The sequence below is a fragment of the Euwallacea similis genome, chromosome 5 (genome assembly GCF_039881205.1).
Source record: "Euwallacea similis isolate ESF13 chromosome 5, ESF131.1, whole genome shotgun sequence".
Classification (NCBI taxonomy): Eukaryota; Metazoa; Arthropoda; class Insecta; order Coleoptera; family Curculionidae; genus Euwallacea; species Euwallacea similis.
This window is the reverse complement of record NC_089613.1, coordinates 4,216,499-4,243,291: the sequence shown is the minus strand read 5'-3', so window position 1 is coordinate 4,243,291 and position 26,793 is coordinate 4,216,499. Positions and strand designations below refer to the sequence as shown.

Sequence of the window (26,793 nt, the reverse complement as noted above, 5' to 3'; positions counted from 1 at the left end):
ATCATCCCAATGGAGGCATTCTGGATCACTAGACAAAAAAAAGCTCGATAAGTGCAATTGTATCTAAAAGTAATGCGCATAGCGTTTTTCGATTTATAATGGCATAGTACACAATGAGTTTTTGTCACAAAATTAAATGATCAATAAAGAATATAACCTACAAGTTCAATGTCGTTTGCGTGAAGCAATTCGAAAAAAACGCCTGGATTTGTGGCGAAACAATTCATGGCTTTTGCGCCACGATAATGCGCCCGCTCACACTTCATTGCTTGTTCGGGGATTTTTGGCCAAAAACAATACTGTAATGATACCGCAACCTCCATATTCGCCAGATATGGCTCCCTGCGACTTCTTTTTGTTCCTGAAAATAAAGAGAACTTTAAAAGGTCGTTGTTTTGCAAGCATAAACAAGATTAAATGCGCATCGCTGAAGAAGCTGCACTGTATTCCAAAGTTTGAGTTTTAGAAATGTTTCGAGGATTGGAAGCGCTGGCATAAGTATATCTTAACTAATTGGGCCTATTTTGAAGAGGGTAAAATTGACGTAGTTGAATAAGACAAAATTTACCAAAAAATTTAAAATTCCCGGTTTTTTTTTGAACATACCTCGTATATGATAGCCTTGACAATGGTACATCCGAAGTAGTAAACAACCGAAACTTTGGCAGCTTGAGAGTTTGCTTTGCTCATTATCCAAATCGAATGCGAGTAAAAAGGGCCATTGGGAAGAAATTAACAAGGTTCATATTGAGGGCCAAGAAAAGTATTTACAATATAAAAGAGTACGACTGAAATGGATTATAAAACTTTCGTAGATGGTCATGAAATGAAATTGAACATACTGCATGAAAAACTTGACATCCTGTTGTTTTGTGAATTGAATTGTTTGCATCAAAAAGATCGAAAATTGTATCAATAAAGAGGATAGACTCAGTGGACTCATGCATAGAAAGGCACTTAAAAAACTACATTCCTTAGGTATCCAATTTTTTAGGTATCCAAATGAATTATAATGAATTAACGCATTAGGAACAATAATTACATTTTATCATTTTTAATTAATTAATTAAATTAAGAATTTACGCTATTCTTTCAATGCTTCCTTGATCATATTTTTATGGCTTTATAAAGCCCTAATTTGTTAATGTAAATGCTAGCACTAACCCATCCATCATTCATTCCATTTGCTATAGTCGATAGTATTATGTATAGGCCATTTCAACTTATTAAATATTTTGATTCACCATGGGACGCAAATGATTTTTTTCTACATAAACAAACACAGAGGAAAAATATTTAACTCAATTTCATTTCATATTAGAAATTTTCGGACGTTAATGCCAAATTCAAAAAATCGTCAAAATCAAAATTTAGTTTTCTTGTTAAAAACGACCTTGTTGTGTAACAATTTGTTCGCAATAAAGGGGCATAAACTTGTTTTATAAAATAAGAAACGTATTCCGTAAAGAGGAAAGTGAATGGGCAACTATTCTTATCGCCACGAAAAAGGAAAAAATCTAGAACTACAAAATAAGTGAAATAAATATGATAAAAGTTTATTAGTGATTTCATGGGTCGGGCATGGGTAGGGTTTTCAAGGACTCAAACAAACATTCTCGAATTACCGTAATATCTTCAGGTTAAAAATTTAAAAATGATAAAGGAAACATAAAGAGGAACAAATAAAACTTCCTGCAGAATGCTTTGATACGTCGAAACTTCGACGACCGGTCCAAATTGAAAACTGAATAAAAAAACAAACGTGTTATATAACTCTAGCATATAGGCATCATCTAAAAAAAACTCATATCTTAAATTTGAGTGGGTGCGACAAACTTTGTTTCATATTGTGTAAGTTTTGAGCCCCAGAAAACAGCAATTTTGACCTCGAAAGCGTGCAGAATCCAGCCCTCCGAATTCGGCACCACCCTCGACGTTCGCCCTTTGGCTGCCGATCCTTCCCCATTGTCCTATGCCGAAATGTTTGATTTTGGTAGGAGGGCCCTCGACTCCAAGAATCAAGAATCAGGCTGCGCTAATGGTCCGGCGAGATTCTCGCCTCTCTTCAGCTCTACAGACCCGGATTTTCTTCTCATTCAGTATCATTCGGTATCACGCTGGCACGTGAGAAAAGTCAAGGAGGTACAGGTCGAGATTGCTCGCGGGATCGCGATTGTTTCGCTAGTCAATTGTTTTCGGCGGCACTTGTTTTGCGGGTCTGATGGTGGGTGCCCATTGACGAAACTTTATCGCAAATAGTGATTTTAAGGACTATCATTTAATGTCACGGTAAGTAGAAATCCGCAAAAACTGGGTGTAACTTCCGCTTTTTGCATAAATTTCTAATTAAATTTAATTTATGACAAGATAATTAGCAATGGGAATTTTAAGCGATGGGCTTTCAGACTTGCAGACAAAAAATTGTTAATCTGATGGTATAAATCAATTTAATTCGTCTTAGTAATTAAGTTGTGATCTGTTTTGACGCAGTCGGATTATAGCAGGATATATTATACTTTAATGAAGTTGTCGCTGGCGCTTGAGGCAGTGGTATATTTGTGGGCAAGGACCAATTAATTTTTTGGGTATTTTTCTTCTACTTATAATGTGATTATACTTTTCATCGCGTCCAAAAAAATTAACCTGTTGATTTATGGCTATAACGCCATCAGCTTATTCAAATGTGCGATGATAAGACATTAACTTATACTTGCTGATCCACTTAGCACTTATAAAATAATTAACACTAAATCGTTCCTTTCTATGCCTCTGATCTGCAAAAAGTTAAATCAGTAATGATTAATGAAAATGTGTTTTGCGAAGTTTAATTGCTGCTTTTGCTCCGTATTAAACGGAATTGCTTAGTTTAAGTATAGGAAAACCTGAAATTAATCCTCCTTGACTGAACCAAAAACCTGCCATTTTACAGGTTTAGCTTTTTTAGGATTGGCGAACCTAAATTAACCTTACGACTTTCTCCATTCAACTGGATAGATCAATAGATCATTTAGCTGCTTTCTTAAAAGCCTTTCCATATGCGTCTAAGGTTCATTTTGAGGGTTTAATTGATTGACCCTTTCGTATTCTTAATTCCTAGATATAGGAAAAAATTGTCTAATCTGATGGTTAAATGGTGGAACAGAGATTTAGTAAGAAAACTGCCTTCTTGAAAGTGGATAATATGAACGGATGTAGCTATCAACACCTATTCTTTCACAAAAAGGAAATGCTTCACTTTTATGTTTCTATCCGGGCCATGAGAAATGGAAATATCTAACTTGTAGATCAAGTTGTAAGTAAATTGTTTCTTAAACGTGGATAATATTTTTCTTTCTGCAAAAGGGAAGGTCTGACTTTCGTGTTCTTCCATATGGAAAAAAATATTTTCTTGTGAGGAAAACTAAAAATATCCAATGCGGAGTTCCAAAATTGTAACAAAGGTTTTAGTCAGGAAACAGATCTTTTTTACTGCCACTTTCCTTTTTTTCCGCAACAGAAATAGTTTCGCATTCATGTTGCTCTAGGTATTAAAATTAAGTTCAGAAATTCTAGCAGAAATTTATCTATTAACTTAACTTGAGTATTGGCTCTAACCTTACTATCATCCCCTCCTCCTTCACCAAGCCAATGCTTCACTTTCAAGTAAAAGGAAGTAAAATGAAAAGCAAAATAAAAAATAAAATTTATCTCTTTTGAAACTTATCTAGTCTCAACATGTTTTTCCATTATTAAAGTGTAAACTTAAACCACATTAAACCTCATTCTTCAAGCCTCGCAGTGATATATGTATGTATAAAAGAACTTTATTTTATTGATACATTTATCACGTATGCGAAATCTGAACTTAAGCTAGAATTACTCACATTCTCTTTAATACCATTACAAATTAAGTTGCTGTGGCCAGAAGAGCACATCTAATCGAACTCATTAAAGCACATCTTGTTGAGCTTAAAATCCATGGCTCTGATGTATCCAAATTTCCTTTTCTTTCTCATTGGTTAATTGATTCGTTCAAATAAATCACCGCCTCTGCTTCAAATTGCAAGGTTTGCGTGATAACAACTAATTTAACTATAATGGATGATACTTTTCTAAACCCCATAAATCACCATAGGCATCCACCGTGTTGATTTGTTGACCACTTGCCAGTAAATGTAGGTACAAAACGCATGATTAAAGAACGGAATCCGTGTTAGGTTCATCATTTGCTTATTTGCATTCAAGTCGCAGCTCGAGCAGCCGTTAGCGTATTTGAACAAGTAATGCCTTTTTATACGTTTATGGGTGTCTTCAGCATATGGGCACCACAGTCAATGAAATGCTACTAAAACATCATATTATTGGCCGGACCGAATCCGATGGTTCATATTTTGGGCTTAAGGAACATAATTATGTTGTCTATTTCTAGATTTCGAGTAATAGAACCCGAAGCTGCATTGAGGCAAATCACGATTCTTGGCAGGATTGCAAAAAAACATCAGGAGATTCTGGCTTAAAATATCACAATTTCGCAAGCAATAGATTGAATATTAATTACATTCCGCAGGCCTGGACTAGGTCTACTAAAAATATCACGGGACAAAGTTATTAACCTCGATGAAGCCCACTCATGCCCTTCTATATCATCATGCTCATAGCTATTTATGATATTTTCAGATGAAATCTTCAATGTTTCAATGTAACTTCCTACATCGTCTCCCTCAGTGAATGTGGAGACTGAAGAAGAGGTGCCCCAGGTGTCGCGGCCACCTCCTGGTGGCAATCCTCTTTGTCTGTATGTTGGCCGATTTAGTGACCACAGTGGAAGTCCGGGATTTCATCTCCATAAACACCCTCACAGATGACGAATTGGAGACCAGAATTTTTTACAAGGGAATCGCTGCCAAGGACACTACAGTCGGGAAAAGGTACCTGAACGATTTTATTGCTGCCAATAGAGTCATTGTGTTTACAAGAAGTTATGAGAATTTCTTGTAACCGACCTAGGAAAATGTGTGTCCCATTAAGAAGGTTATAAAGTTCAGATGTTCATTGATGGATATTGTCTGTGGGGTACGATTACGGTAGCCGAATTTACAGTGTTTATGCATCAATAAAATCTGAAGTGTAAATAAACATTTGTCGAATTCTGTGGGTGTTGTGAGGCTCAATTAAGAGGAATGTTTTGTAGTATGTCGATATGTGAATTACAGGAATCGTGCTATTAAAAGCAGAAGTTTTCAACTGAATGAATGTCATTCTCTGAAATACTTATCCAGTTTTTTAAGCTGTTTCGAAAGTTTGTAGCTGAACGCTCTGAGTGATCTTCACGTTGCGAAAATGTTTTATCGATAGAGACTCATCTCTAAAGGTTTTTCGTAACTAAAGATACCAAACAAAGTTGAGATAGGGTACCATGCTTAAGCTATAAAAGCCATCTCGTACCTAATTCTAGCATAGAACACACCATTGAATAGATTTATGGGAACTTTATGTTTTATACTAATAGGTGTGTTTGTTTGATATTTTCCAGGGAAGTTTTAATGGTGTTATGATGGGTATTTGAGATCTAGTGTCCCATTTCAAAATGATGGTTCGATTTTTTAAATAATGTTATAATAAGGAATGAGTCGATCTTATAAGTCTATTTCTTTGTAGAATGAAGAATTCCTTAATTCCCTTCTCGTTCAAATTCCAAGGTATGCATATATTAGCAATATGATATTTTGCTCCCCAAATAGAAAAAAATCACTAAAACAGCGAAATCCTAAAAGAGTTACAATTTTATGAAATTGCTATATCTTAATTGCGAATTTCGAGTGCTTTTTTCTTTCCGTCTTTGCTTTTTTTGAAATTTGTTATAATATGAAGGTTAACCTCTTTTTAAAAAGTATTTTCTTCTTTTATTGCAGCGATTTAAGTTCCTACTTTATCATTCAAAATTCAAGTCATTAGCATGTTTATAGAGGAATCTTTTGGATGTTGAATAGTGCAAAGATCCTTACATCATCTTGTTTCCTAAAAGGAATTACGATTTGAATACTGTTATAATGCGAAAGTTGTGTTGTTTTTATTTTTGTTATTTTCTTACATTTATAGCGGTTACCTCATTGCCTTGGCATTCAAATTTCAGCACAAAACACGGTTATTTGCTGAATATTTTGACTATCGAATAGTGTAAAAGCTGCTAGGATATTTATATCCTAAATTGAGTTATATTTTTTAGGAGATTGTTATAACATGAAAGTTCATCTATTTTAAAAAATATTCCACTTTTACAGTGGTGACTTAGGACATTTTCTTGTCATTCAAATTTGAAATCTTTTTTTCCATTTCAAAATTCAAAATATCTAATTTCTAAAGCAACTTATGATTTTTGAAAAAGATATTGTGTCGTGAGAGCCTTTTTTTATTCTTTACGATTTGGAGCCACGAGTTACCTTAGTGTTTTGCCGTTCAAATTTCAAGGTAAAAAATAGCTGTGCAAGCATATTTTTACTATGGATTAGTATACAAGGATCGTTAAAGTATCTCGAAATTTTTTTAAAATTTTTAATTTCATTACTTTTCCAGCAGTTTTCGCATTGCCCTTTCAATCAAGTTATGGAGTCGATTTAAATATATTTTTGTTATTTTCTTAGAAACGATTGACAATACGAATAAAAGTTTAATATATTGTTGATTAAGAGTGATAAATAGATATTTAAAATGAAGAAAAAAAAATCGGACACCGTGTATAAAAAATGTTTGTTTAATGTTACATAAGTAAGTTGGTGTGTAGTCAATGGTGTTGTAATGACGATTTGAGATGGTTGACCCCTTTGAGGCTTCTGTGCTTCTTACCTTGACTTGAGAGCTAAAACATAAACTTTTTACCATCTACGAATTAGGATGAAGCTAAAAATTCAAACTCGGAAATTTACCCATACTCCTCTACTCATACTTTGCTCTACAAGACAAAAAATCCTAGACTAAATTAAATGACCATTGTTGCTGGTTTGTATGTTGCGAACTTTCCCAGGTAGGCGTCGAGAATGATTTATTTCGCATACCGTTTAGACATGGTATTGGCAAAGACATGTGCAAGTCTGGAGCACATAATATTCGTGTAGGAGCAAATTTTTCACCTTAAAATCGTCATCCACCGGCTTTAAATCATCCATGCAACACCCTGTAGGCCGCATATCTAATCCTAGGATGTTCACGTTATTTGCACGTCATTGTGAGCCACGCAGTTCTTTGAATCTCCTTTTGTGAACACACAATAGTCGTCAGGAGGCGAAAACCAATAAATCCCAACCTCAGATGCGAAGTTGCTCATTTTTATTTAACACTAAGTGGGTATAACTGTCCCTCTTAATAATGGCATTTAACCGGCTTTGCGTTAAACCCCGTGCGAGTGAGAGAGGGTGCGTCATCTCGAGTGGTCTACGGGGGTTGAGTGCCAGTTACCGCAAGAGGCTTTGCGAAAGAAAGACACCCTTTAGTTCTTTTGTTGCACGATACAAAGGGCTTTTGAAAATCTGAATATACACGTAAAGCAAGGTCAGGCACTGAGCTTGATTTTCAAATAAGTTTTTAAAAGAAAGTACATAAACGCAAACAAGGAAACCTTCTGGTAGGACATAAGAATTCATTTTTCCTTTCTCATGAAACGCACTCTTTTATTCTCTATTGATCGTCAAAACATCCTTTAAAACATGCTTTTTCAGCGAAATTTAAGGGAAAATGCAGTCCGCTAATTCGTCTCTATAAGATTGGCAAACTCTACGAAAACAACTTAGTCTCCTTTTTACAACAGTTACAGAAATGAGATATTTAAAATCTCAAATCCACATTAGAACAAAGGTGCTTTCCAACAAGACCTAGGAACACCTTAATATACAGGCGCTCCATAAGAACCAACCAACCCTCCTCGGTTGAAGGCACAAAATGAAATTTTACAATATTTAATTGTTGGTGTTCAAAAATTTCGAAAATTGTTAGAGAGAGGTATAAGAACTGTAAAAGTATAAAAATAGGTATTATCCTCTAAGTTCAAAGAACATTTTCATATACAGAGTGTTTTTTAAAGAAAAATCTATTTTCCTTAGTTGGAAATAGAGGCAACTACATTTTGCAATATTCAAATCTAAAAGCTTAAAAATCCGAAAGACTGTTAGAGACACACCACTAATATCAAGTAGACTTTAAAAATATTTTAACATCCAGAATGCTCCTTAACAAAAATTGAACCAGTTATAAGTGGAGAGAAAGAGAGCTAGATTAGCAGTATTGAGAGTTATTAAAGTTCGAAAATTTGGAAGGCTATTAGAGTCGGCAATAGGCACTATAATATAAACGTAAGTTACAAGCTGTTTCACTTGTCGTGTTTGATAGTCAAAAGATCCCTTTACAGGCGTCTTTATACCTTGGAATTTTAACGGCATCTCTTTATTGCCGACTGCAAAATATTGAGGACCTTTGAAAATCTAACAATGCACGCAAAGAAAGGTCACGCATTGAAATTGATTTTGAAATTAGGCTCCCAATAAAAATGTTTAAAATGCAAACAAAGACACCTGCATGCTTGTCATCTTTAGTATCCCCATCACGATCTAAACAAACAGGGTGTCATAACCAACCCTACAAATGTTACCTACTACTTCATTTACATACAATACCCTGCTTTGAGTATTTGCATTCCACTTACAAACAGACACTTTCTCGAACAAAACTATGATGATGGAAATCGAAACCGAAACTCGAAAGAAAAACAACTATCAGAAAGTTCCCCTTGAAGCACATTTATCATTTGGCATTGCCATGTTCTTTACACCGCTAACCGAATTAGTTACATTGCATTGCACACAGATTAAGAGTTTGTATAGGGAAATCCCGCAATCGCTGGGGGTTACATTGGATGGGGTGTCAGGGTTGACGGATCAAAACGAACTCAAGTCGGGGATTTTGATAGTGTTTAAGTGGTAATATCAAGCATGTATCGATGTCGCATTTTCTATATAGAGCATAGAGAGGGATTTTTCCTATTTTGTCAATATTCTTGAGCAAATTTATCAAACTTAGTTTCAAAGAAGTGCTACTAACAGGCGTTTGAGATTTGTCTAATACGAACGTCTTCCGATTCCAGTTCTTGCCCGAGACTTGTACAAATATTATTCAGTTTTTGTTGGCACTTTAGGGAAATTTTTCCTAAAAGATTTGGTAAATTTTAGAGTCGTTTTCTAATATTTTAGGATCTTCCCCGATAAGCACTAGGTTATCAGCTTATCACACATATACCCATTAGGCCCCAGGGAGTGTTACTAAAACGATAGGTTTTTTTTCAGATTAAGCTTATATGATTCATTGCAATACTTTCTCAATCCGAACTAATTTCAATTTATGTTCAAAAATTACTTGGTGGGATTTAGTGTGATTAAAAAAAATTCTGAGTTTTTCTTTTTCCTTCGCGCCTTCAATTTTTGACCAATTTCAGTTTCTCGAAGATTTAAAAATCAAATATTTTATCAGTGATATCAAATAAAACACAGGCATAATATTTTTTAGACTATTTTCATAAATATAGACATTTTTTTCAGAACTGATGAAATTTGACTATAATATTGGCTTCCAAAAGGACGAAGTTTTAGTTTAAAATCCGTTCAAATTTTTCTGAAAAATGGGATCAGTTTTATGAAATTCCTTAGATTATTCCTATGTGACCTATTAAACGCCTCTTTTTTCACAAAAGTATTGCTTTTCCATGATTTTTTTTAAGTTTCAAAAGTAGGTAGCAAAAAAAATGATGAGAATTTGTTTCAGATTTTTTCAGCAAAAGCGCAGGATATCTTTTTTAGGTATTTGGCAATGCTGCTTTTTAATGAAATTAGAGCCCTGTTTTAATAATTTTTCGAGAACGGCTTCTGCAAAACTTTGATGAAAGATTATATCATATTCCTTTCAAAAATTGTCGTTAGGATCTGAGATGAATCCCAGCCATTTTTCCCTCAAAACTCGATTATTTTTATGAGTTTGATTATTTTTTCAATTTTTAAATGTAAATTGTGCTATTTATCCCAAATATTCGGATAATATTATCTTAAAAAACTCCAACATTTTTGCGTTTACAAGGAAATTTTCCTTATCTATTTTCGAAAGAAAACGATGACTAGCACCACGAATACCAACGAGGCTTAACACAAAGTACCTACATTCATGGGTGCTTTTCTACAGAAAACAGACCTAAGAGGAAACATTTAGCGAAGGTGTGTCAGCAAGAATCCTCTCGCTTAACTGTAACGAAGTATAAAAGAAGTTCGTACTTACCATTTCGGTAGACAATGATTTTACTACCAACGTGGGCACAATTTCGTGTCGAAACAGCATTAGACGACATCTTACTTACCATGTTATTTAAATTACTAACGGCGGATGAAGTTCTCTATGGGTTATTCAACACTTTCGCCACACTATGTGCTTGTCTCGAATTGGCAATGGTTTTAATATTGATAATCCGGCTCAAAGGTGCTGCCACGAAAAAATTGGTACCTACTTTTAGAGGTTTCGTGTGAAGAGAATAATTGTGAAAGTCTCACTATTAATTATTGTGGCAGGAATATGTTTGTCAGAAAATCACGATGATCCTTTTAAGACTCTGATAGGATCAGAAGCAACGATTAGCATGTCATGGTGTCAGGTAACAAATTGTTATATGTCTAAGCTTTAGAGGTCGAACTAGAATTCCAGTCGCGTTATAATCTTCTTGCAAAAGAGATCTAGATTCAAAGAGTGTCAGCTGTCCCATATATACGTTTTTATAGTATAAATTAGAGTTAAATGCAAATTCTTCACATTTCAAGCACTTTGTTTGAAATGGAATTGTTTATTCTTTTCGACATCGCTGGAGTATGCCCGTGCGTCCAATATCAGAAGATTTCATACTTTTCATGAATAACTAACAACTTCTTAAAAGTAGGGAGACTTGTAGTTCACCCCATAGCCTCTGAAGGGCATTCATGAAACAAGTGCATCTCGAATTAAGTTGTTTGAAAGGGTGGTAGACACACAAACCCGGATGCGAGTCAAGTCATTCGATACCCTTGCTGGAACTGAAAAAGGGGTGGAATAATAAACGATAATTAATCTGTTTCAATTGTAACCTGCTATTGACTGGGTTCAAAGGAATTTTTTGGGGTAAGTTTAGGTCCCTTGGTGTATTGTTTAGAAGGGCTTAAATGCATTTAGTGAGTGGACTTGAAATTAAAACATCAGACGATTTTCAGTTGTAGATCTCAACAGCGTGCCTGGCAGAAAATCGATAATTATTTACCTCCAAATCTGTTATCCTCAATGCTTAATTCACATAAATGCTTTCCGATTCTTTTCCTTAGATTCTGATTTCTGAAAAGCTCCTTTTATTAGAGCTTTTCCTGCTTCTGAAACTTTGGAAAAATTTCATATATGCATCGTGTGCACAACTTTCGGAAATCTGCCCGGTTTTCGCAAGGAAAAACGCACTTTTCACATGACTGATTTTCCTCACCGTCGTTTCGTTACAACAGTATTATGTTTCGTTACGTTCATACCTCAACGCAACTGTGCTTAGGTTGAATTTAAGATATTTTACATAACCCAGAGGTAGTTCGCTTTCAACACTCATAGTTCTGACCACCTAATTTGCATCTCCCAGATGGCTATCGGCGGCCATGTTTAAATTAAGCCATACATTAGGGCCGGTCCGTAAATGCCATTTTTCAGAAACCGTTTATGGGCACGTTCTAATACACATGTCCGTCTATTGTCGGTCAATTTGCATAAAATCATTACTAAGTCCGTTTTATCGACCGTGTTCGTGCGTCGATCTCGACTCAAATCTCCCGTGTTTATGTATCGACGAGCACTTTGATATATTTTTAATGGTTTTTTCGTACATGGCATGCCCGTACATGCTGCTGAAAACAAACTAAGCATTTTGTTTAATTATTGGCGTCGTTAAACTAAAATGCATTCGACAGCATCTTGTTAGCTAGAAGAGAACCTGAACGTAAGTCTATCGACCAATTAAAAGAATTTTTATTAGTACATGGTGTGTGTTGGATCTAATTGATTGTCATTAGAGAACACGCATTCCACACAAATCTTCTTGCTGGTGTTACTTCATTAAGAGGAAAATTTGTTCTTGAAGTCATTTTCTCACACTCAAAAAAACGGCGGCTTCGAACAATTTACCCTCCTATCGACAACCTCCTTCTGTAGGCTGTCATAATTAATTATCCTATCGATTAAATTGAAAATTAAAATGAAACTAATAGGCCGCCTTTAAGGGGATTGCAGCCGGTTTTTTCTCGACATCTTAGGAGTTGAATAAATCTTGGTTAGTTTGATCGATTGCCCGCTTCTGATCAGATAATCAGAATGAATTTGTCGTCGGGAAAGTGTTGAAAAAATCATCGATTGTTATCTTAGGTTGTGTTAGATTTTTCCTTTCTCTCTGTTCCTTGTTAGTTTGAAGAGAGAGGATGATCAATTTTTTCTCCCGAGATAAGAAGTTGTCACTCTGGAAGATCGTGACCGCAGTTTAATATATAACACTAAACACTTTACACGGTAAATTTCGCAATCCTTTATTACAGTGACTAGGGTCGTACCAGAAGGGGCAAGGACAATGGTAAATTAAATAGAAATCAGCTTTTAAGTATCGAAAATTTGAATAATTTCTATTTGAAGCTTGCTACTCAACGGAACTTTGCATTTAGCGCTTGATTTATCCTTATTTAAATGGTAAACCTCACAACAATTCATAAGGATCGGGGTGGTATTAATATAATGGCAAATTAAAAAAGTGGAAAGGTAAGAAAATACTAGAAAAGTCACCTAAACCGGTAATGACAATATTAAAAAACCAAGCCTGAAAAGAGGAAAATTTTTAGTGAAACACGTATTCCATTTGGCAATTTATCATAGCAAATGTTTATTTTTTGGCAAATTGTGTATCATTGTTTTGAAATTATTTATAGCGTGCCATGTGCCATGAAATTTTCACATTTGCTTTTCAAAACCGTTTAATGAATTTATCATTTAAGAAGTATCTAAACATTAGTATTGTTCTGGACACACTATGTACACATGTTCTGATTTAAGTATTTTTCAGAACATATCTAAAAAATAAAGCTATGTCATTTAAGTTGTTGAGATTTTAAGTCACAAAAAAACTTCATTAGGATCTGTTAGAGTTTATTCCAATTACGCGTTTGTTAAAAAAAATTACCACAAGCACCTACAAAAGTAAAAATATGCAACAAATGTAGTAGTCACAAAAACAAGTGCAATCTCTAACATTTTCATCTGTTAGGAATCCCTAACACACACTCGTATTAGAAAATTAAATAAATGATGGAGTCAGTGAAAAAAACTACTCTGGTTAAAAAAAAATGCTATTGTATCAGTAAATTAGGCTAAATGTGCTCCTACTCATAACTTAGCTACATTCTACGTGTCTCCAAAATTGCTAAAACATGTTAATTTCAACAGAAAATATCAATTTTATTCAATTTAACAAAATATCATAAAATATCAAATGCATTGCGTAGTTTTTTCATTATTATTTGTTTATAGTTCATGGCCATGGAAAAAATAGTGTATATAACTCGTAAGAAGGTTTTTTAACGCAGGCACATGATTATTGCATTCGCCTATGGTTCGGGCACAATATTTAATTTTTCAACAATTTAAGAGTTACTTCCCCCTCTTGTTACGTAAATAAATATAAATCAACTGGCGCTTCGTCTATTTTATGTTCTTTAATTCTCAAAAACCATCATCAAACATAATTTATTTAACATTTTATTTTCAGACTCTTATATTTTATTTGCACATATCTTCCAGCAAATTGCCAATAGACAGACCTAACTAACCTCTATTTAAACAAATAATCTCAATCCAGACATTAAACATCTTGAGAATTCGAGGTACAACAATAGCGAAATTAAGGCGAAAACCAACAAAATTCGATTCCGATTTTCGCCTCAAATACAGCGTCTTTGATTAAATAAACGAGACACAGATCATAATAAACAGGCTAATTCTGTCTCTCTGATTAGTATTATTGAACTGAATTTGGAATAATAATTCTGAGTTATTAGCGTAAGCTCTTTGTATCGTAAAGCTTTCTGCATCATAAACTCCGATACATCAAAGTCATTAATATCAATAACCCTATGATGCATGGTATTGGAGTCATTGATATCGTAATATTGGACATTGAATTATATTTGAATAAATGTAAATAATGTGTATTATGATGGTTTTGGCACGCTTTGGCTGTGCAGCTAATCACATCTGTTCCGAGACGTTGGGTACTCATATGAGAAGATAAAGGGTAATGATATTGCACTTTTCTTTAAAGTCAAGATTTTCAAAGAGTTTTAATCTCAAAACAGCTTTGATCAAAATACTTGTACGAAAATTATTGATATCCAGAAAAAGTCATAGAAAAGCAAATTTAAGGATTGTCTCAGAACTTCTGGCGGAAATAGAAAAAAGGAAAGTCGTACTGCCTCAATCGACAACTTTACCGGTCTTGACTATTTTGGAATAAATTTGTGGTATTCTTTTTTTAATAATTTGTGGACACCATTCTTTGCTTCAAATATCTAGAAATTTTGGAATATCCCGACATCTCTTTGGGTTAGCTCCATCTTAATACTTCTTACAACATCCATACTTCATTAAACTTTTTTTGTTGTATTCACAGATAATTTATCTTTGACCTAAAATTATCTATAGTTATACCACAGTATTTCCCATAAAGTTTAAGGAAGACAATTTAATTTTGATGCGAGTCGAGCATCCTAATGACTTCGTTTTTCTTAAAATGCAATTTTTTTACGGAAATAAAATTCTGTTTTCTATCTTTAGTTATATAAACTCAATATAAATTCATCTAAAGATAGAAAGAAACATCATTTAATTATGAGGTTAATGAAATCTAGCGGCCCTTTACATGAAGCTAACTTCGGTAGTTTTTTATGCACATGACAAGTGCGTGCCCCATTTAGTACTTGAGAGCTTGAGAAAATTTCTCATTATTTTTGCTGAAATCTCAAAAATTTTAGGAACTTTTTTTGGGTTGCCGTCAAAACCACGCAGAAGTCCAGCTTCTGATTGGCCAAAAAATGCAGGCGTGAAATTTTCTTTGATATTAGCACAAGACGAGGAAAATCAGGCAGACGAAATTTTGTTTCCGATATATTTACTCCACGATGTAAAAGCAATCTCATTAAAGAAGTTGATAGATTAAATCAAGTATATAAATTAAGGTCTTTTGGGCTATAGGGCATATAAGACGAGCCAACAAAGACATTAAGTACTTCAATGAAGGCAAAGTTACTAGTCTGAAGTGGTATTTATATAACAAGGGAAGAAAGTAATTCTTAACACACGAGTGTGGAATAATTTACACGAGCGGCAGACGAGAGTTGCAGTCACTCGAGTGTCTTGCGTGTTATGAGCAGTTCGGATAATCATCCAAAAAAATAAATAAACAAAAAAGTTTGACCGACCGGAACTCGGATAAGGGATCACTGATTCAGCGAACATGGTGTTCTATATATCCCAAACAACATCAATCCCAGGCTCACCTTTTGCGATACTTGTTTCCCTGAACCGCTATATTGACTAACGATAAATAATGCATAAGATGACATTTTCCCGTATACGTCAATCCCCATCGAATTAACAATAGAAATCGAGCGTTAACTTTCTATCCTTTCAAGTAGCGGTTATTATTTATTGACACGACCTATTGAGGCTCAGCTAAAACAAACCGTAATTTACAGCATTTAATTTGTAATGATAGCCCATTAGCAAACTGATTAGCATAACTTAAAGGCCATTAGATCACCTCATGATAATAATATGTGAATAGCGAGATTTCACATTAGCAACTACCCACACACCATAACAACCAAGTGATACTTATTGCTACTTAATAATAATTCAATTTCATACTTTTTTCAATTATCAATGAAAATTCTTATTTACTTGCAGGTCCATAAACAAACTCGGCTTCAGGCAACTCAGCGACGGTAAACACATGATAGAGCTAATCTATGATGATCAACATCAGCTTGTAGATTGCGAGTTTGGTCATCAGAAAAGCCGGGTTAAAACGTTCCTACGTAGCTTTAGAGACGATTTGAGAAATTTAATAGTTAACTCTAATGTTAGTGTCGAATCCCTGGATGGAAAAACATTGCCTGAACAATATGGATGGTTGAATTACACATTGCTCAGGAAAGAGTGCCATAGGAGACACGTGCAGATGAAGAAGGAGCTGCAGAAAGAAATGGAGAGCAAGAATGATTATTGGTTTCAGAGGTATGTGTATAATATGAGGACCCAAGTAATTATATTGCCCACTTCACAGCAATTAGAAGAACAATAGATCAAATTATAGGTATGTAAGAGAGTATTCAGTTACCAGCTGTCAAACGGTTTTATGTTTCGAATGAGATATCGGTTAGGCAGAAGAAAGCCTCGTCATTCTGCTTAAGTGCCTTTTGGGTGCTAACACGTATTTTCTACTGAATTAAAAATTCCCTGCAAAAACTTTTAAAATCAGAATTCTTGTGTTAATTCGCGTCAATCTAAACTTCACACAGAAATCTCGTTTACGTTACTTGAATTACACCAGTTCTTATAATATTATGTCGAAATTCTCCTGAAATATTGATCTTAGGCTAATTCTGGATTACTCCTGAAACAGGTTTTGTTTATTGTTTGGACGAGGCAAATGCGTTTCCTTGTGAGCTTCTTAAGCTAGACAAAATAGTCGGATCGTTTAACCTATAAAGAGGTCAAATAGCACCATGGAGAACTCGCATTCTCATATTTATAGTCTTATAGGCAGGCTTTGGAAGTATGAGAATTTGGGAAAATGTACTGGTTTTATAGTCTTTTGAAAACAATACTGCTTTGAAATTTTTGGAAATGGCACAAACACTTTTCTGATCAATTGTGTGAAATTGAAATCTAGGTAGTTTCAGGGCTAATAATTACAAATAGAGGGCTTTAATCTGTTCAACATGTCGATTTTCGGAAATTGTCTAAAAAGAGGCGAGCGTTATTGCAAATTTGAAGCCTGATAAATAGTCACAGGATTTTAATTAATTTTGATTCAGGCATGTCCTTATTAAATTACAATTGTAACCACAATAAAAGGCACTGTCAGAATGAATTTGACCGTGCTAAAATTTCTCTTAATGTCTACGAATCAAAAATTGTACAAAGGTATCGTAAAGACTTAGTGTTTGGTTCGTGAAATTCTGCTCCAAACACTGAAAAAATTAACGATACATTTAAAATAACATGCGTTCATGCAATTTGGATCAGGAAATTTTTTAAATCCCGAATTGCATTCGCGTCTATTGCCTTAAAATGTGTCGATAATTTCCAAAGCATTTGTTATTTTACATATAATCATATAATATATAATACATATGATATCTTAAAATTTGCTCACAAATCATTGATGCATCACGCATTTAAATAGCTTTCTCACATTTAAAATTATAAAATATTGAAGTATATACATTTCTCCGGTACTATCCATGTACTACAGAGTTCCTAAATCGTACACAAAATATTGATTTTTACTATCCTCATTATTTTTTATTACGCCTCTAATATTGATCATATGTATTACATAGCTTAAGTACTTGTTCTAAAATCATCGAAGAGTAAAGAAAAATCTTAAAAAACTCTGCATTGGTGTTGCTAACGTTAATTATTTTAATTATAAATAATAATAATAGTGAATTATAAATTTTTTTCATAAATTTGTGAGTACCAATGGCCTTCAGTGCGTCAGTCATAACGTTGATCTCATTGTCAGTTAAGAAGCTCAGCAAATGTTCTAGAATTTCTCATAATTAAAATATCCGAATCCCAATGGTATTTAGCAAAAGAGTTAGTTAATTATAGTTTTTAAGTTGTCCTAACCTGGACTAACCTAAAAATGTGAAAAACTCAGTGGTGTAGTTGATTTTTAACATCACTTATTTAAAATCAGTATATTGTACAAATTTTCTCTACTTTGTGAGTGTGTCATTACCCTTCAATAAGTACCATACATTCCTGATTTTGATTACTCTGAGCCCAAGATCTTCATTTATCATCTATTCTATAATCTTTTGGAAATAAAATACACTAAAAACTCAGTGAGAGCCTGATTATATTGTGTATATATGTGTGATATACGTTGATAGTCTTCAACGGTAGTTTCTAATTTATACACATTTCTTAAATTTTATGAGTCGTATATGCTTTTCAGTAGGTTCTTTTTATAACAATAAAAATCTTCGGAAGATGCACACCCGACCCTACATCTTGTTTGTTGGGTAGTGTAGGATTCGCTACAGCATCTACCCACTAAAAAATTCGGAAATGGAAGGACCCCCCCCCCCCCTCCTCTTCTTTTCTCTGACCTGGAACACTCTCTTTCTTAGAGGATATATCGGTTTCAGTATTGGGAGAAGAAGGATATATTCTACTTTTCTTGCCTTTTTTTGCTGTTTCGTCATCTTGTTGGACGCCTCTGGTGTGTATTTTTACCCGTGGGTCGGTTGGTGGGGGGGCTAGAGGGGCTAGTCTCTAATTTGTTGTGGTGACACAGAAGGTCGTCCTTTTCTGCATTCATCAATCCATTTGCTATTCGCACCCGATGTTGCTCTACTTCGATGATCGGAGAGGAACTTGTAGGACAATGTGGTACGCGGCTAGCTAGTTAGAGAGTATTGAAGTTTAACAAATTAACTATTTGATCCAGAACCTTTTTGGAGATGACATGCACTAAATTCAGTGGCATAATTGACTTTTTAATATTTTGATTTTACGCTCCAAGCCATTGGTACTTTTTCTAAAGCTCTGTCTTCAAGCCCTGACTCTTTCTGTAACATGAAATCACTTCTTTCAGACCCAAACGAGACATATCTGACCTCTTCAGGATACCCGGTACCAAATGGTGTGGAAAAGGTTATTCTGCAGATAAATATACTAGGCTTGGAGGATTTTCCAAAACTGACAGGTATGTTTCTCCATCCTTTCCAATTTCGTCTAAGAATTTTCATCCAAAAATTATTCTCGTTTCCAGATGTTGTCGCAAACACGATCTCTCCTGCCCTTTCTGGATCGGAGGATTCGAAACCAAATACGGCCTCTTCAACTGGAGGATGAACACATTAATGCATTGCAACTGTGACGAAAGGTAGGGCAGACATTCCAACCATTCCTCTCTTTATCGAAAAAGAATAAATCATCCGATAAGCAAATAAGGAAAGTTTTTGGTTTCTTCCTAGATATTCATCATCACGCGTTAATAGCAGTTAAATACTCATAAAGCTGTTTGCTCAACGAGTAGTTGAACAAACATTTTTCGGTACTGTTAAGTAGCGTCTGGCTGCCACAGATGGGTAAATTTGAAGTGTCAATAGGACTGAAATTATGGGTTAAAGTTGGCAAAATTCGTTGGACAAATAATAGATGATTCGACATAAAGGCGTTCATAATGTATAACCAGAACAGCATAATTGACAAATAGGAGAAAGACAATAATATATATGGTAATGCATTCAGACGGGCTTTACTCGTACATTAAATATTTACACGAGGAGGAATGGAATGAAGGTAGTGTTCTAGTATTAATTGAACATTTTAGTAAAGTTCACGGCACGTTTAACACCTTTAGTGTTTACACACTACTGCGCCCACTATTTTTGGGTCATTTGTATTCGTTACGAGTTAGGGATTGCGTTTAATAAATACCTGTCAATGATGTCGTAGGACCCGCAAGACTTTTAGAGAATACTCATATTATTATTGCTTCTCTAAAGTGAAATCATCATTCAATTAATATACCCAGAAATTAGCTTTCTTGCCTTTGCAATGTTTTTGAACATCTTAGACATGAGGAAGATTCTTCCTGTAGTGTTTACGTTACTTCCTTAATGCATTACGAAAATCCTCCTTGACTTCTGATGCTATATGCGCATAATAAAATGCTTTCAACAACTTCGTTTTGCAATCGTTTAAAACATACCTACTCAACGATGGATCGTTAATCAAAATTAATGCTCTTTTGATGTCTTCTTCATGTGACCATTTCTTTTTCTTCTACATCCCACAAGTGACAGCTATCGTAAATTACTGCCATAGATAATAAATATCCGGAACTTTAATGTAAGATCAACCCTTAGGCAATGAGTTCTATGTTTGTGTAGTCAAAAATTAATCGAAATTTTAATATTACTATGGTTATTTATTAGGAATCTAAATCTGTAATAATTATATTTTTACTTTTGCTCAAAGGCCTAGAGGGCAACCAATCTTATGCACGATTTGAAATGGTTAAATATGTATGTACTATTGTACACTCCTCATTATTCAGGAGGCTTAAATTGATATTCATGCATTATAACTTGAGAACTGATTCATCTGAAATTAACTCGTTCAGTTTACTATTTGAAGGATAAACTAAATTTAGCAAATTTCCAATTTTTCGAATATTACCTATCTCTACTTTTACTTCTCTTTAAATACTTTTCCTCAACATCAATTATTTACGTTTTTTATGTCAATACCATATTTTATGTTTGTTTGGGCAATATGTGTGAGATTGTTCACTTTGAAATTCATTAGTGCAGATGTATTTCAAGCTACTTAAAAGGAGTTCAAATTAATTGAGTACAAGAAATTGAGCAATTTTGGTAATTTAGAAATGCAGATTTATCTCTCCAACGATTCAACAACAGAAGTTGTAAACATGAATGAAAGTATAGTATTTATAATGGCAATTGAAAACCTCGCCTATCGAATAAATGATAAAAAAATATGACGATGCAAAATGAAGTCATAACTGTTAAGGCCCTAAAACATTTCGGACGTCTAGGCCAGTGGATCAAAATGAATACTGCCCTGATTTGGGTTGCGACACGATGAATATTTGATGTGTGCCACACAGAGACCAGTACTCGTAAGTATAAACGAACTGGACACAGTGGTGCCGATGAAGGGAGGCTTTGGAGGCCCTTTGAAGACTTATCGAAAATTTAGACAAATCAATGATGCCGACAAAGATGGTATTCAAAGAATTATCTATAATTTTTTAAAAGAAAATACGGTATTTACACTGGAAATGATTCAAGAAAAGCTAAAAGACTACTCACATTAGAATTATAATTGATTGGTAACATTGCAAGCTATTATCATGGATTGCGGCTTTAAATATTAAAAAAATGTTAATAGAATGGAGAAATTGGGTCGCAACGAATAATTGGTTTGTGGGGAGAATATTTATGTAAAATTGGGAAGTATCGACAGTTAGGAAGATATATAGTTTATTTAGATGAAACGTAGTTCGAAACTCACGACTTGATTAAATATGGTTAATTATAAAAAAATTGTACTTTGACTATTTGTATTGAATATTAGAATCTAACTGTGAAATGAAGTGCGGGATGATCCATTTGAAAAAATCGAGTAATGAAGATAATACGTAGAATGCGATTAATGCGTAAAAATGCAGTTATAATTCCTTGAATTTCCCCTAAACTCCACAGATAGGTAAATATAGAAAATGTATGCGTAAACAACTCGTATTAAAAAGTGCAATATAAGCATCGAATAAAACATAGGGTGTCTCTTTTGAAAAAATTGAGTGTCCTAAGTCCGAACTCGAGCCAGGCTTGGAAAATTTCTGAAATGGAGATTTTTACGAATCACGCGCAAATATAATTCTTTTTAATGTAAAAGAAATATATTGATTAGTTTAATTTAACTGCCAAATAAATTACAAGATAGGATTTGTAAATATTGAGTTATAGAGACAATCACACAATTCTCAGTTCTGCACAATTAACAAAAATGTTAATTTTCATAAGTTCTGGAAACACTCGCAATCTTTAAGAGATAAATAAAGAGACGTCTTTTCGCAAGTTTTCAACTGCGCCAAACTTGATGGTTATTTATTTGGGGTCCTGACACAACATTCCAGAAGGGCGTTCCGGACGATATTCAAATTAGGGCGTTCGCTGATGGTCCAGGATCCAGCTTCTCTTCGTTCTGCTCTCCTGCTGCGACGAATTAAAAATTTTAACATTTTAATAAATCATTTTAATATTTTAATTTTACCAGTTTTAATCGGTGAAATTTTAAAGTGTCTCTCATTTCGAACACGAATTGTATCCCACATTGGGTTTCGGATTCACAGGCAAGATCGATTTCGTGTGAAACACGTAAACAGGTGGACCTGGGGATTCTCCCCAACAGATGTTCTCCTGCTAACAGTGCACCGGACATTTTTAGTTCGCCCTCATCGTGAGGCTAAAGGGATTAAAAATCCAATTAATAACCCCGTTACGTGAATTCAAATAAATTATATTAAGTATTTTATAATGTTTTATAATAATAACTAAACGCCTCCACCGGCGGAATTTGATTCGCGCTGCTAGCAGGAGAACAGGAATATAGGAGAGTTTTAAACGAATCTCACCTTTTAAATACGACCATGAAAGTTCAAAATTAGGCAACGAAGAAAGAGCACCTACTAAAATTTTGTAATTGGGCTTGCAGTTAACTAAATCCCAATATTTAGGAATTTTAAGGGATTTTTATAAGGGTTGGGATCATTTTATATTTAGATAAACGAAAAATAGGATCAAACTCTGCTTATTACTAAGAAAATTATATACATATATTTTTCCTGTGAACATATTTTTGAGAATTTTTTTTTTGCATATTTATTTAATTGATATTTTGCTAACAGTACTTAAATACGAGTCCAATACTTATATAGGTTTGAAGTTTTTTTTTCTACCCTGTCAATGATTATTACCTTTCAACTCCCCATATGAATTATCCAGGATATTTCGGAATGTAGGAGTTTGATATTATTTTAAACTTAAAGAGTTTTTCATCGAATTGTTGGCATTTTCCACAATTTCAGAAAAATCTTTAGATATCTCAATATTCATAAAAATTTATAAAATTTTTTCTGCGTCTTGTAGGATATCCCTGAATTCAAATCTTTAATATGAATTGAAAGTTTAAAGGAAATTTTAGGAAATTCTAGAGTTTTTCCAATTCTTTTAAATTTCTAAACGTTTTAAGACCTGTTAGATTTGCTTGCCTCCAGGAAGTATCTTTCTGTGCATTATCCAGCCTTTATACGATTTGTAAATTTTTATATTTACCGAGCATCTTGAAAATTTTCAACGAGTGTCTAATAAATAACAGACTTTTTCAAAATTCCTCAGGATTTCCCAATATTTTCAAAAAAAATTCTTACATTTCTAAAGGAAAAAAAGAAAATTGCAAAATTTCTTATAAATTGCCCAATATTTTCTAAGATAAAAGCGTCTGATATTAACTGGAAACCTGAAAATGTCTTTAGAAGCTTCGAAGAGATTCTGGAACGTTTAAGATTCTTCAGTAGTTTCCAAAACTTTGAACCTATTTCCAAATTTGAGAAGACCCAAGGAAAAATTAAAAATTTATATGAACATTGCAAGATATCTTGGAATTAATGTTTCTGTAATTAGCAAAAAGTTCAAAGAAGATTCCAAAGAGTTCTAGAATTTTTTTAAATAATCCAAAAAATTCGGAATTTTTTATATATTTCATAAGATTCAAAGAAATTATTTACAATTCATAGCGTTTTTACTTAATAAATCTGAGTTTGAGTTTTGGTTGTTATGTGATTGATTTAACCAGATGAAGCAAATAATTTTTTATAATCTAGGCAGTGAAAGTGGGGTTTTATTGTGTGTTTTAGCTTATGAAAATGTAATTTTCATCAAGCGCTGGAAAAATACTTTCGATTTTCCCAATGGTATGGAGGTCAGTTTATCACTGAAGTTTCCTTGGGGATAAATATTTTTCAGTATAACTACAAATATATAAATTTCCTAGTTATTAACACAGAAAATGATCGATAGATTATTATGCAACTAACCCCAATTATGCGACTTTCAATGCCCAATTCTTATCACCAATCAATTAATCACGAATTCCAAGTAGCAAATGTCCCATTACTAATTACGTTTCTATTTAAATGCTCCAAAGTAAGTTGGCGACACTTTCTTCTTACACCATTACCAGAAGGAAGAATCGGATAACTCCATCGTCCGTATCCCCCAAGTACTAACGGCACTAATGACATAAAGAATTATCAGCAAGTGTCCGTCTTAAGTGGCAGTTAACAGGATTCCTGCACTAGTTCATTAGGTGGTACCCAGATAAAATTAATTGCAAATTATGTGAGAACGACGCTTAAGATTTGTTAAATGGGTTTGAAGGAGTGGATACTTTTTAGTTTTCTCTTGCACGCCACAGATTACAAAACTGTTATAAAACTAATCGTTCGTTAGTCTAATAAAGCATTTTTACGGCTGTTTGTGAGGTCCGAGCTTGATTGTAGGTGTAGCAATGTGTGTGAGAAATCTCCGAATAACCAATCAATACCTCGGAGTCGTTAATTTTGTTAATGGGACAAAGTGTTCATTGTCACTTTGTACAGATTCGAAATGTGTGCGTTTTTCCAAAGTGTAATGATAGTAACTCAGACCCCTGACTGGTCGAGAGCTCTAAAGGAATAAATACCTCCTACATATTTTATATTAGGCCCAACGTAAATCACGTGTAATAGTATTTCGTGTAAAATAAAAACACGTAAAATTTACTGCCCTGCAACGGGACTCTTACACAGACCATTCAGGTGCAGTAAAATTTACTGCACTTTCGAAACACGCTCAAAAAAGCAGGGATGCAAATCGTAGAGTAGAGAAGAATATCTCACGGTTTAGAGCCATTTATGGTATTGGGGGAATTAACTTCTTAATTTGCATATTGGATTTTTCGCTTGGTTAGACCGAGGCGTCTGTCGCCATAAACCCAGATTAAATCGCCATCTTAATTAGGTTAATAATAACCGCCTATAAGATTTTTCTTTTTGGCCGTCTGCAGGCTTAAAATGGATTTTTATTGGCGGCAGTAAAAGTGGCGTTTATGGTGGGGTTTAATAACTCGTAAGATGTCTAGTATGCGAGTTCAAATAATGAGTTTTAACATTCAATAAGTAATTTAAAGTCATATTTTGTAATATTTAATTATTGGTTGACTTACACTACTAACTGCTAGTAAGTATGTAAATGTTGTGTAAGCATCTATTTATTTTAGAGTGTCGGGGCAAATCTGTTTACCTTGTGCTACGCTATGCTGATTTGCGGTCGGTAAATCGAACATTACAGTACCGGATATTGTAATGTTGTTGCTAAGCAACTTTACTGGACTCTAACTAAGAATCTGTCGTTTGAAAACTTGCACTCATTTCCACAACTATTCTCTTACACATTTTTCTTTTCCTGCCATCATAGTAGGCACTAATCTTAACTTAATTTATTGAAATATTCACTTTTTTGTATGTAAATAGTCAGATATTTATGAAATAAATGGAAAGTGCATTTGACACTGGCAGGTTTCGATAAATAGTTAATTGCCTTCGACTGCGCTAAAGTGAAAAATATGTACTATTTGCAATAAAATGCTCGATGCATGTCAGTCTTCGGTGACAACAACGTTGCCACATTGTGAAAAAAGTGAGTGAAATTTTTAGAACAAGAACACATTTCAGGTATACATAAAATTTCAACATTTTCAGTTATTCGAATTATCAAAAATCCAACCACTGCTGCTATTCAATTGCTACCACTACTTTCATCAAATTGTCGAAAATATAATCACTCAAAAAGGCGGCAATAAATCACAAAATCTTAACGGCAACGTCGTAAATTGAGATGTGGTATCGCCAACCTGACAATAACAAAATTTGAATTTAACAAATATTTACAAGTTTAATTGAAATAATTATGTGCTACATTTGTATTAGTTATAAACTAAGATGAAAAACTTCATATTATTTTCATTAGCAGGCCAAACTTTAATCTTTTTAGCCTAAATTTTGTTCTGTCACGTTTGCAGTCTTGTATATTGCCTTCTGGGTAATTTGTGACGTACATCGGGAATTTTATTGTGAATAGTATAGACGGATATTGCATTTCCCGTATTTTAAAATAACATTGTTTTGACCTAGAACGCAAATCATTAGGCGACAGTACGAAAGCAAAAAATATACAATACTATTAGGTGTTGCTTTAATATCCTTTAATATTTTACACACTCAGTTTCTGACGCCGCCTCGTCCGTAAAAAACTCGTACTATAACTCGTTCCAGTAGAGATTTCTCCATTCAGCTAGTTTAATAGGAATCTTTACAAAATACTTGAGAATTGACTTATTTTTTTGGGTTTCCTGGAAATTTAATATAAGTGTGTCCTTTTGACATCTATTTTCGTGATTTTGATGAGGAATCCCGAAAACATTTTTTAAAGGCGTCTAACTTCAATAAAGATTAAAATGTTTCGAAATTATTCCCGAAAACATCCAGGAAACGCATCAAAGTAATCATCTCGAAGAGCTTTATAAACCTTTGAGTCCGAGAACCCTTGGATAATAAAATTTTCATCTGAATGAGTCGCTTCTAAAACTTTAATCCTAGTTTTTGGAAGAAAACTCCATTTTGACAAGTTTCTTAAGATCGCAAGACTCACAACTTTTAGCTCAAAGTTATTGAAAATGTCGACCTTTTCGTAGCTGTGGCTGACTGAAATATAACATATTTGTTTATTGACTGGTTACAAGAAATCTTTCATAATTAAGGGCGAAGACTGTTGGAAAAACACAGATCTGCAGATTCAATTCAATACTTCAGAAACAAACCAA

At 34.0% G+C, this 26,793-nt stretch overlaps 1 protein-coding gene across 2 annotated transcripts in view; it reads left to right on the top strand.

Annotated features, from left to right (window-relative positions):
• Positions 1 to 2,064: 2,064 nt before the first annotated feature.
• The window catches only part of GIIIspla2 (Phospholipase A2 group III), a 33,722-nt gene continuing 8,993 nt past the window's right edge, over positions 2,065 to 26,793 (top strand). The window contains exons 1-5 of one of the 2 annotated variants that reach the window (XM_066390621.1): positions 2,065 to 2,224; positions 4,657 to 4,907; positions 16,009 to 16,338; positions 18,935 to 19,045; positions 19,112 to 19,225. In XM_066390621.1, coding sequence (XP_066246718.1) covers positions 4,708 to 4,907; positions 16,009 to 16,338; positions 18,935 to 19,045; positions 19,112 to 19,225 — 755 coding nt within the window. In that variant the 5' untranslated portion in view covers positions 2,065 to 2,224; positions 4,657 to 4,707. Of the gene's footprint in view, positions 2,290 to 4,656; positions 4,908 to 16,008; positions 16,339 to 18,934; positions 19,046 to 19,111; positions 19,226 to 26,793 lie in introns of both variants that reach the window. The other variant, XM_066390620.1, reaches the window with a different exon arrangement.